This window comes from Geospiza fortis, unplaced genomic scaffold (assembly GCF_000277835.1).
Source record: "Geospiza fortis unplaced genomic scaffold, GeoFor_1.0 scaffold72, whole genome shotgun sequence".
In the NCBI taxonomy this organism is placed as follows: domain Eukaryota; kingdom Metazoa; phylum Chordata; class Aves; order Passeriformes; family Thraupidae; genus Geospiza; species Geospiza fortis.
The window spans coordinates 964,980-977,703 of record NW_005054338.1 but is presented as its reverse complement, the minus strand read 5'-3'; the positions used below and the strand labels follow the sequence as shown (position 1 = coordinate 977,703).

General features: G+C 36.4%; 1 protein-coding gene across 4 annotated transcripts in view; it reads right to left on the bottom strand.

Moving 5' to 3' along the window:
* Window positions 1–2,499: 2,499 nt before the first annotated feature.
* ARL13B (ADP ribosylation factor like GTPase 13B) overlaps window positions 2,500–12,724 on the bottom strand; it is a 30,987-nt gene continuing 20,762 nt past the window's right edge. The window contains exons 5-11 of one of the 4 annotated variants that reach the window (XM_031058107.1): window positions 10,971–11,173; window positions 9,895–9,988; window positions 8,565–8,781; window positions 8,083–8,199; window positions 7,566–7,634; window positions 6,805–6,848; window positions 2,500–4,608 (exon numbers count right to left, since the gene is read on the bottom strand). In XM_031058107.1, coding sequence (XP_030913967.1) covers window positions 6,841–6,848; window positions 7,566–7,634; window positions 8,083–8,199; window positions 8,565–8,781; window positions 9,895–9,988; window positions 10,971–11,173 — 708 coding nt within the window. In that variant the 3' untranslated portion in view covers window positions 2,500–4,608; window positions 6,805–6,840. Of the gene's footprint in view, window positions 4,609–4,634; window positions 5,380–6,804; window positions 6,849–7,565; window positions 7,635–8,082; window positions 8,200–8,564; window positions 8,782–9,894; window positions 9,989–10,970; window positions 11,174–12,724 lie in introns of those variants that run through there. The other 3 variants (XM_005422350.2, XM_031058108.1, XM_031058109.1) reach the window with 3 other exon arrangements.

Here is a 12,724-nt window from a genome sequence, read left to right as displayed (position 1 = left end):
CAGGGTGCGCGGCTGGGAATGAGAGCTCTTCACAGCGCCACGGAACGTGGAGGGGCCGGAACGGACCCCAGTGATCAGCTGGACCTTAAAGCTCAGCTGGTTCCAACCCCTCGGCCAGGGGTGGGGACGCAACCTCCTGGAGGATGCTCAAGTCCCCATCCAACCTGGCTTTGAACGCTGCCACGCTTGAGGCACCCTACAACTTCCCTGGGCACCTCGTTCCCGTGTCTCACTACTCTCACAGTAAAAAAAAAAAAAAAAAAAACAACCAAAAAAACAAACCAAAAACCCCCAAGCTTCCTAATTTTTAGCTGCCTCTTTTTTTTTTTTTTACCGTGGGAGCCTGACTTGCCCTCCCCACTCCTCTGCCTCAACAATAGCCAAACCAGGATTAGACAGCACACCTAATTAATTTACAAAACTGATCCTCATCCCAGTGCCTGCTGGAGGGTCTGATGGCATCCACACCCCCACATCCTCCCCCCAAACATCAGATCTCTGCTTGTGCCTCACCAGATCTATTTTCCTATCTGGCCCAAGGCTTTAGAAGTGCTACTCAGCTCATCTGAACCACACCGGAGATCAGCTCCAGTTTAACCCACTGCTACTGCCATGAAAAACTGCTGGAGGCTTGAAAATTAATTATTCACAGAAATTTCTGTCACACACTTTCAGATCAAACATTCTCTGGGGGCAGGAATCAGGAGGACCACTGTACCCCAGTTCAGCTGTACCTGGTTTAGCAGCACTAAAATCGGAGGCTGCTCTCACATGATCCCTTCATCTGGACACAACTCCAGACCTGCAAACTGCTCCTCCAAGGAAGGGCATTCTGCAATCACCGTGTCCTAGCAAAACAAAACAAATCGCCACAAACACTTTTGTGCCCATTTGCCAACTCTCTTGCTAAGATCAAGCCCTGTGGAAGCAGCAAACTTGTTTAAAAGTGGTTTTAATTAAAGCTTCTGCAGGCTGAACCCAGCCTCTGAAATCCAGACTGGAAAGGGGTGCAAAGGTAAAGGCAGGAGTGCTGTTGTATGGATAAATATTTGAGTTTCAGGCACCAGCTAATGAAGACTAAGTGGTTTTGCTCACCGCATGCAGATTAGATTGAAAGCTGATTTAAAATGCTTCTGTCAGGGTTGTGACAAAGGGCCTGGAGGCAAAACAGAGACCTCTTACGTATCAAACGTGAAGGAAACCTGAAAAGCTTTTTGATAAGTGAGTGTTACTGACAGACACAGAACAAAACTGGTATAAAAAGTAGTTCTCTGTAGCTGTAATTCTGGCAAGGCCAATACCATACTAGAAAATGTACACAAGAATTGAATTTTACTGTAACAGCATAACAAAAAGGTCTGCTGAATGAGTCACCTTCCCCTAAATCTATAGCTATATTCCACTATATGACAGACAGCGAGTGCCATGTGTCTGATACCAGATTTGCACCAAAGCAAAGAAAGGACTCCAGTTAGTCAGTACCATCACAGCCAAACTGCAAACAGCAATAATGAATCTTGTATCACTCTCATATGCTACTGCAAATAAACTTACCTCAAATTACACTTACAACAGGCTCCATTAGTTATTCCATTTACAAATGAAATACTGGCGGGTACGTTCTATTCAAAATAGTAAAGTATTTCAAATGGAATGAATCCCAGGAGCCAAGAAGCTAACATGATAGCAAAGTTATTGGGTAGCATCCTGAAGTTACAGTACTCAACTTCCCACTAAAATACTGGAATACATTACTGAAAAAAATACTGCTTGAATCTTATTTAAAGGGGAAAAAAGAACCAATGTTGTTTACCTTGTTACAGTCCATCAATCCCTTCCAATCTCACACCAGAGACCTAATAGATACCAAATATGTCTATTTTTGATAATTTTGATTTTAAAACCTTTAAATCTATGAGTAAGGTCTTCCTCTGGATTCTAGGATGTAACTAAAAGGGAAAACAACAGAACAACCTGAAGCACTGAGTCTCTCACATTAATCCAGTTAATGAACATTACTATTCCTTCTTAGGAGATACTTTTAACTTACCTTTCAAATATTTTGTGTAAATTGCATTCAAGATATTACACACAGATAATGCAAAACATTTTGCTTAAATTGTGAATTTCTGTGTTCTTACCACTCCTGTACTTACATACAAATACTCTTAGCTGCATGCACTGATGCAGCTCAAAAGTAATTATATGGATGACAAAAAGTCTGGCAAAATCTAATTAGTGCCCTCTATTTACAGCTGGACAACTTTTAGCTCTCAAATATTAAGTGCACTATCAAAGCTCTTTATAGGTATACATACATACTCAACTTATTGCTAATCTATCAGTATATTCTAAATGTGATCACATTTCTCCTGCAAAAATATGCAAAGATTCTGCCTATAAGGACTCTATTGCATACATTTTAGAATGTGAGACTTGCAGCCCTTAAATATTTCTAGGCTAGACTTACTTCCACAAAACTAAATACAGGAAACATGCTGATGCTTTGCATTAATTTTATTCTAGACATAAATGTCATCTTGAGCAAATAAAAAGTCATAGCAGTATAAATTACTGAAAAAAAACCCCAGCATAGTAAATAATTACAAAGCATATTAATAAAACAAAAACTTATAAAACATTTTTGAGTACATTGGTCACATACTGGTAAAATTTATTTTAAAAGCAAAAATCAAAAATGATACATGTGTCCACACACACAACACACAGTTCATATATAAGCATCAACATTTTAGTTTCTCAAATTTGTTACCACAGCAGTATTTAGCTTTATTTTTAATAAAAACTTCCATGATTTATTGTAGGAAAGAGGGAAAACAAAAGTGTAATACATTCCTAGAAATTGAAGCTGTAAAAAAGTAAGTCTGCAAAAGTAGAGCCTTTAAGCCAAAAACTTGAGTAGTAACAGAGCTAGTGTTAGTAAAGTGGAGATTGCACATAGACATTTTTGTGCAACCTCCCCTCCACTTAGTTTTGTGTTGACTGAAGGGAAAAGGACCAAATCCTGAGAATAATTCAACTGAACCATGTTCCAGTATTGGAATACAACAGAAGTATTCTCATGCTGGTAGTCACATAGAAATTGTTTCCTCCTTTCTCTAAACTAGGAAACATGGAGAAATAAACCTCTCCACCTATTCCAAACTTAGTATCCTTAAGACTGATTCCACTTTACTCTTTAAAAATCTTAATTATTTCATTTTAATATGGCAGATGTTTGTGTAACTCCTTGGTGCAAGGGGTGCATGGCAAGGATTTCCAATGTCAAAGTGCTGAACACGTAACATACCACATTGTTTCAACATCTAAACTCCTTTGGTAAAACCACATTATTGATGACAGACCATAATATAAAATTATCAAATACTGCTTCTCCAAAAAAAACCCTGAATGGGGGCTTCATCCTGTCTATCATTAAGTGGCAGAACAATGAACCTTTACAAATACACCACTGCTTGTCTCCAATGTAACAGTAAAAACATTTAAAGATAAATACAACAAATTGTAACCCTTCTTGTTTCGGTATCACTGGTATGTGATTTTCAACACATTATATGGAAGTGTTAAAGAAATCCTTAAAAACCCAGGGTTTTTTCAGTTTGCAAGATGATATTTTAACATTTTTGAGATTAAAAACTGAGGGAGGTCATCTGCATACTGGTTGATTCAGTTTCCTATCAAAATTGATGATTTAATTAGTGCAAATTTCCCACTATGTGAATTTTCTTGTTTGTTGTAGTAGACAATACAGTATTCACTCTATTTTTTCCACAGAATTTATTACCTATGTCAAACTCAGTTAACAAAACAAATAAAACAACAGGTAAGAAAACTTCCAGATAGTTCAAATAGCATTATTTTGTATAAAATATATTTATTTTCATTTTTTTATCGTACCCTCTGCTTCAGATTGTCAGAAATATTAAATATGTAGTGTAATACCTAAGAAAAAGTATTGGTACTGTAAAAGAAATACAAGAGTCAAACACACTTTATTTTTATGCACTTAACTATCAGCTTTATAATGCTTCCTAGGTATCATTTCATTGGTAGTAGGTACACAGCTCCACTCAAACTTTCAACTTGTTTTATAAAAAGGTAGAAAAATATATTCAATATTTGTTTAACCTTTCTATATTCACCCTATCATACAGGAATCTTACAAAATGCTTTAGAATAATTTATTCCCTGAAAAAATACCAACACCTGCACAGCACCTGGAGAAAGGTCTCAGTGGGAATGTACAATTCAGTATTATGGGATCTTGAAGGTGTTTTTCTTCAGGTTTACAGCCATGTCTTTTCACAAGTAAACCAAATAAATCCTGAAGAAGAGCTGGTGATGTGAAAAGTAAATGATAACATCTGACCATTAAGCACAACAGGATGAACTCCATGTTTAGTTGTCATATGCTGATAAAATGTCACATAAAAATTTTCCTTCAAGGGTAAAAAAAAAAAAAGATAGGATTTTTAATTTATGTTTTTTTAAAATTCTCTTTGTGCTCCAGTTAAGCAATGACATCATGGGTATCACTGTTGGGTCTTTGGCGTAAAGTCAGCGGGGGCAGGGGCTTTCCATAGAAATCTGTGGAAGAAATTCCAGAGCAGGAAAAACACATGAATCTGTCACCTATCCCCTTTCTGGCTCAAAGAATGTTTACTAAATTACTTCCTTAATGAAAGCCAGGTATTCTATGAGTTTAGAGCTAATTCCTCCAAGCAAACTTTCAAACCTAGTGCTAATTAATGTCTAGAGATGGACTGGCCAAACAAGGGTTTAATTACATTTTGTTATACATGCACCGGCATTTGCAAGATCAAGCCCAAAGGGGATCTGTAAACATCCTTAAAAATAGGAAAGGAGAAATTCAAAGTGTACAATAACACTGAAAAAATGAAACACTGAACTTTGTATATTGCTGTATTCAAGACTGCACTACAATATAGTTTTAAATGACAGTAATACTGAGCAGAATCCAAAATTTTGGAACCATTTATGCATGGCATTTATCTTCTAAGCTAAAATAACTTTCTAAAAGAACTATTTCAGAATTTTTTGATAAAATTGCAGCATTTCTTTAGTCAATAAAGGAATTTAAAGTGGTAAAATTGTACAAGACAAAGTTAATAAGTACATCAGAAGACAGTAACAAGCGCTCTCAAACATTTGTAACGGATGTAAAGTAAAAAACCATGCAGACTGGAACATGCAAAGCACTTCACAAACAAAAATATATGGAAGATGGTAATAGGAAAGAGGCAGAAATCAAGACAAAAATAAAAGCAGCTTTTTGAAGCATTCAAATCTCAGTTCTGTTTATACAGACCACCTCTTCCCCAAGAAAGCCTTGATGGCCTGCCAACACAAAATTCAGCTTTAATCAATCATCATTTTCCAAGAAGAATATATTCCACTTGTCCTACAGATGCAATAACTTGTGTTAGAATTGCATTCCTGAGCAAAGACTAACAAAAGGAAAACTGGACTACACTACTTCAAGAATATGTGGAGCTGTCTGTAGGATTGAGGTTTTAATTATCTTTACATTTAGTCAGCAAAATGAGAACACTTATGTTATTGTCATAAATATTTTGATTTCAATAGCACTAATTACAGCAGCAAGAAAACTGCAACAAATGATTCAAAGGTCAATGAAAATCTGTCCACTGGATGGTTTTATTCATCCCTTTTTTTAAGGTCTGGCAGACCACTTTAGGACTGGCAAAGAATTTTGCCTCTTACCATGAAAGAGGTTTAACATTCTTGCAAATGTATCCTCTTCCACGACAATAAACAACCACTCATCACCTCATGTTGTGCCAAGATTATTAGAATGACTGGAAAAATTGCAGTCTTCAGTGAATAGAAGTGTGTAATTACAAAGTTTGAATGTCTGAAAAAGCTTTTAAACACACCTTTGAATTTTGGGCAAAGGTGGGGGAATGAAAGAACAAAAATCAACACTCATTTATTTCTCTGCTGAAGGGACAACCAAAAATGAGTTGATTTCCAGAAAGATATAATTTAGGGATTATTATAAAAAAAGAATCCAAGGTAGGCTCCACTTGTCTTAGGGAAACTCTGAGTTTCCAGCGAGGAGCAGGTTCTCAGTGCGCAAAATATGTAAGAATTCATTGAAGAACACTGTTGAGTGAGAGAAAATGGGCAAGACCAGGTGGGAAATTAATTCAGTGCAAGATGGACCTGGCAGTGCTGGGTTAACAGTGGAACTCAAGGATCTTAAGGGTCCTTTCCAATCTCAATAATTCTCAGATTCTATGGATCTCAATTTGACAGAGTTAAAACTCCACAGCTGCTTTAAGCAAATGAAATAAATAAATGATGTTTTTGGAAATCAGGACCTAACTAAAGGTTTGCAAGTGCTGGGCTATGAATGTGAAGAACTTTTTTCATTTATAAATAGTGCCTTCCTAATAGCAGTTTTCTTGCTAGGATTTGCAAGTGTGAATCTTGTGAGTGGTTCAAAATTCCTGGAAATAAGAGTAAATCTCCCAAAGAGTAGGCAATGCCTTGAATTCAGCTATATATTCTGAGTGCTTCAAGTTTGCTCTTACACCTCTGGTCAAGAGATAATTTCCCTACCAACATATTAGCCATTTTCAGCTTCCAAAATTATTTAATAATTGTACTTATTTTACAAATTAACACCTAGCTTAGGCAGGTTTTTTTCCTCTTTGTCCCACCCATGCTCTTCCTACAGAATGCAACACCTCCATTAGGCACAGATAAAAATTGAGTTCCTTTTCTTCCTCTCCCTACCTCTTCATCTGGCTTTAATTTCTTGTCACCTTCTCTCTATTTGCCTTTAAAAAGAAAAGAGTAAGATGGGTTTAGGATGAACATTACAAATCACATTTTATGCACATGAATTTCCTTCCTGTGAGAAATAAATATTTTGGATTTAGAAATCTTATTTCGCCTTCTTCAGGCATCTTTTGGTTCTGTGGCAGAAAAGCTCCTTGTTCTTGTGTTCCAGATGTCTCCAAATTCACTTTTCAAAATTTGAAAAATAAAAATGTAAGAAAAAGGAAGAGGCTATCATGTCAAACTCAGGAAAAAATGTAATATCAACATAGGAAAAAGTCTTCCACAATCTTCCAAAAATAGAAAATAGTCATTATTGAAGCAAGAAATCAAGACTGCTTACTGCACCTGGATATTTCCAGTTAAAAATTTTCATTTTAAATGCAGTATGTATTTGGACTCAAGTAACTGGCCCCATTACTCTTTGCAAAGTGTCACTTTATAATTTTTAGGTGCAAATAACTTCAGATCATTAACAATTTCTGATATCCCATGCCACTTTAAACTTTATGAGGAAATTGGAGAGAACTCATTGTTTTTCCTAATAAAAAAATCAGACTTGAAAAAAATCAAAAAGATGCTTTCTACTACGCAAAAGGGAAAGCTTTTGGTCCATGAAAATTGGAATTTAGAAATGAAAAACAGACAAAGAATGAAGTGAATGGACAATGGAGAATGGTTTAAAAAGGTACAAAGCTCCAAATACTTTCAATTACCAGGATGATGTGTTTCGCCAAGAGGCTCAAGTTTTCCAAGTCTATTGAGTTTGGGAGTTCCCCATCCAACTACAGGAAAACAAAAACTGTCAGAGCATTCCATGACTGCACTGGATTATTCTGAGCTGTACAGACCCCACATGTCCTTGGGAGAAATCAAAACATTTAGAAATGCCCAAGCTATGCACTACATTGCATCCATGGTGAAGAATAATGAAATACTTCAAAAAATAAACTGATTAATCTTAAAAACATTGTTATTTTTAATTACTTCAGTGAGTAATCAAGTTTCTGGCTCTTTTTTTGGGAAACTGATGTTTTCCTCATGGAAGAGGTCAAATAAATACTGCTGGAAATTCATATCATGAAGTGGGAAACTCTATTAAAGATTTTCTAAACAGGAAGGTTTAGTAGCTCCTCTCTGTATGAAAACCAGACCCATTTCATCATTCACAAGTGAGACTTTTAAAGGATTACAAACTACAAATTGAGACATCAATTACTTTTTTACACTTACCTGGTGGAAGGGCGGCTGGTGGTGTAGGATTCTTGGGAAGAGAGTCCTCTGCATTAACAGGTTCTACTCTGTGGCCCCTTTTTAATTTTGGTTTTTTACTTTTTTTCTTATTGTTGTCTACATCCAACAGAAAAAAAACAACATTATATATCCTACAGTTATATTCAGGTAATATCCTATATAAGATTCTAATACAATTGTTGGGGAGATACATCAGACCTTCCAAGTCCAAACTTAAACATAAATTTATGGGAAATGGAAATCACACAACATTTTGCTATAGAAAATAAACTGTGGGCATAAAATATACGCTAACTCTATGAAGAAATTTCCATGAAGAAATTCAATTTATATAACCTACTCCTGCATTCTTGTGTTCCCAATAGATGACACTGGTATGTGGTATCATGACAAATAACATGGACAGAAGGAAGAAGCATGTGAAAAATCACATGGAATGATTTAAAAGGCAGCAGTTTTACCTGAGTCAAGGCATTCTGAGGCTTGTTGGTCACTCTCTTCTGCATGCTGCAAAAGCTGGGCAGTTGTAGAGTTGCACCTTTCCAGCCTGCTGTCATTTGTGTTTTGGCTACTGCTACTTGATAAGTGGTCCTGCTCTGCTTGGGATTTCAAGACAATTGTAGCCTTCTCAGTCTCCAACTTTTGTCTCTTCTTTTCCTTTTCCAGCTGTTTTTCATTCTAACAAAAAGGACAAGAATTTTTTTAAAATGACTTCTAATGCTGTAAACTGACTAGTAGGACAGAAAGGTTATTAAAATGAAAATATTCCCCAAATATCCTAAATTTAACATAGAATTTATTTTCAAATAGATGAAGAAATGATATTTCCAATATCCTATCCAGAGAAAGGGCGAGGGAAAACAAAAGGATCTGTAGATTTATTGCCTGTTTTATTTTTGGTCCTATTAAAAAAAAACCTGAAACAACCTTCTACTTACTTTCTCCTCAATTACTTTTTTTAATGTGCGAGTTAAAAACACAGATGCACAGAGCCTAAGTCTCCAGAAAATGCTATCCCAGTTTGGATAAATACCTATTGTGGCATATAGCCTCAATAACTGGCTGCTTCACTATTCTGTGTCACTAAATCACCATCTCTGCAATATTCACAGCTGCACCTTTATTTTCTTGTTTTTGATGTTATTGCTTAATGGATTATTGTGCATGTAGCTGCCTTGACATGTTCTGTGGATATGGGTGCTTTTGTCTTGGAAAAAAGCAAATGTTTTAATTACTTAGTGGAAAAGTTTACATGTTTCTTTAGATTGTGTTATCTCTAGGCAACTGAATAAAAAAATATGAACTCAGAAATGCAGGTTAAGGAAACTTCAATATGAATGTGATTTTCATATTTAAAAATTAATAAAACATTTTCAAGAGTCTATTTTCAACTGAAAAGAGGTTATGCTCACAAATCTGAGTAACTGAAGAAGTCAGGAAGATTTGATATGACTCAACCACATCACTAAAACACCTCAGAAGAAACTAATAGACCTTGAATATTTTCCACTTCTGAATCCCAGGAGTTTAATTAGGAAATGTTTTCAGTCATGTGTTTACATTTATTTTACTGTGTCTACAAAACTTTTGTTCCCTAATCAATAATATGGGTTATCTTATCATGAAAACATTGATTCAATGCACAGAAAACAAGGCTGCCAAGATTAAAGTAAGAATTAAAGAAGTGCTGTGCAGACAGACTTAGAACAACTCTTTCCTTTTTCTCATTGCCTCTCAGACATTTGTTAGTGGTAGTTCTAAACAGTTCTAGATTTCCACATATTCTCCTACCTCAGAGATTACAGCAGATATAGGCTGGAAGGGGTTTCCACATTTCCCAGGCTCAGGGTCTTCCTCCTCAGGTGCACTTCCTTCTTCTTTTTCCCTTTGGCATTGTTGTTGGGTTTGTGTTGTTTCAGTGGTTTTGGTGTTTGGTTTTGGGGGTGTTTTTTGAGGGCAAGGGAAGGGAAAAGAGGGAGAATGAATAAATAATTATGAAGAAGTCATAAATTTTACAGAGAACAAATGTCAGCCCTCCCCACTACACCTCTCAATGTGGCATAAACCCAATATAATCCAACGTGGTCAGGAGGTTTTGTGTGTGCAGAGACATGTGGCAGATTAGGAGCAAACCAAGTTTTTAGAAATTTGTGAAATGTATATGAAGACCACGTCAAGTTGCAGCTGTTTAAAATGTACTTTAGTACTTGCTTATTTAAGCCAAAACATCCAGAATATAGTCTAAGATACTTCCTAGCTACTTCTCATAGTAATTGAGACTCAAAGTTCTCTGCTTTTATAAGGCAGAGGAGAGGACAGGGGTGCTCAGCAAATATTTTAAGAATGCCCCAGTAAAATGATTCACATCAGCTCTTCACAGGCACCAAAGCAGGCTGCTAAAGACCAGAAAGGGATTTGAAGGGGAGTAATAAATCAGTTATCCTGCTTTTCCTCACTGCATCAGCTTTAGTTCCTCCATGCCTCACCTGCTCGATATCCTGAAGTTTATTAAGCATAGTATTGAATAAATTTTCATATCTCACATATGGGTTAAAGAGTCTAACTTAATACTTTATTTTAGAAGGTAACTTCAGATTAAATCACAGGAATTTTTTAGGCCAGCCTTCTGTGAAATTATATTAGTAAGGTCAAATTTATCCCACAACTACCTTGCAATTCTCATTCAAAGTACAGTTCCAGCATGCAGCAAATCAAATAAAGGGGATGAAGAAGCAAAAACTTCAAGACTTTTGGGTTGTAAGCTTTAAATCCTGGATAGCCTGGTTCCCATAAAATCCACGCACAGGAATGACCCAAATATCTCAGAGAAGGGGGGAAGGGATGGAGTGGGGATCACAGGAAAACACCTCTGCTCCCGTATCCTCCTGACTCGCTCAGCTCGTTCCAGTTTCTTCTGCTCCTCGAGTGCCTTCTGCTCCGTAGTGTCTTTCTGGATGCGCTCACTTAAGGCATCAAAATCTTTTGCTATGATATGGAGAAGCCAAAATAATCCCTTTTTGATTGATTTGTCAATTTTTTTCCCACAGCCCATGATCGCTGAGCAAGGCTCCTGTAAATACATGGAAAAGGAGGGAAAAATTTGCAGTTCAGAACACATTCCTTGACTGGAAACAAGAAATTAGCTGAACAATTACTGTTGACTGTGAAGCTTGTAAAACACTGAGAATTATGGGTTATAAATAGTCCATGCTAGATTTATCAATCAAAATGGAAAAATCTGAGATGAAAGAGAATCAGCTTTGCTTCAGTTAATGAAGAAAAGTTCAACATGTTCATAAGCACCTCAGGGGTAAATAAAATCTCCTGTGAATGCGACAGAAAAGCTGTCAAACCAATTTTTCACATCAGAACAGGCACTGCAATTCAATTGGAGTAATACTTTTTGTCATTATACTCTCAGCAGCAAGTGAGAGAAACATGATCTAGGCAAATCTGTTGAAAGAGAAATGCAAACCTCATTGAGAAAACAGTTCTGAAATAGTTCTGAAAACACATCTGGTAAGAAAACATTGAAGGTCCAAGAGTGCCTTTCTTGAGATTAAAGCACTTCAGGGAGATAGGATAATAGCCTTCAAAAACATAAGATGAAACTGCAGATAGTAAAAGAATAATTTCCTCTTAATTTTTCATGTCAGGAGGACAAGTAAAATAGGCTTTAATTGGGAGAAAAGAGGCAGGGCTTGACTGAAGCTTGGAACATGGAAACAATATTCTCTCAATCTCCTGGGAACTGTTTTCCAGATTGTTTTGGAACACTGTATGTGTCTTTTAAAACATTCTCTGAATAACAACCGAATAGATTCAGCTCTGTGTATGACTTGCAGAGATGATATTTCACACTGATCTTGTTCAGGACTTGTGTTTATGAAGATTAAAAGAGACTCTCCAATGCCGATATCTGAATAACTCTCAGTGCTCTCTCATCTCACGTGGATTTATATGGTACCACAGTCAGCTATGGAACGTCAAATTTGCAACAGAAAAAGAAAACAACTGACCAGTTATATTTAAATTAAGGTTCAAATATGAGTCCCTTTCACTATGGAACCCTGCAATACCTTCCAGTAGAACCTACTCAGGAAGGAGATGTATAGAAGATGTATACAACTTGTTTCTCTCAGAAAACTGAGATAAAACACTGGCCAGCACTGGGGCAATGCTCTTCTCAGTTTGCACCAAGATTATTGTTGCTGCAGTTTGGTTACAAAATATAAAAATTTAGAAAAATGGAATATACAGACATTAAATAAGAAAAAGAAGAAGGTCATTGTCACTGACTCTGTCCAACAGCAAGACACATTACTCCTCCATTTTGCTTTAATACTTTGTGGTGAAATGTAAAGATCTAGTGGAAAACTAACTACAAGAAGAAACAAAAGGTTTTCTGGTCATTGCCTGACTTTCCATCTTGTTTCACAACGCCTCTGTTTAAATTGACCCCAGGAGTCCTCCTACTGAAGGAATTTGGGACCAGGTTTATCTTGGAAGAGCCTGGTAAAGAAAGTGTCCATTAGAGCATGAAACAGTCTTAAGAGTGTGATCTGGTGTCTTTCTTAATTACACACAAAATATAAATAAAGAACAAGAACAGCATGTCAGA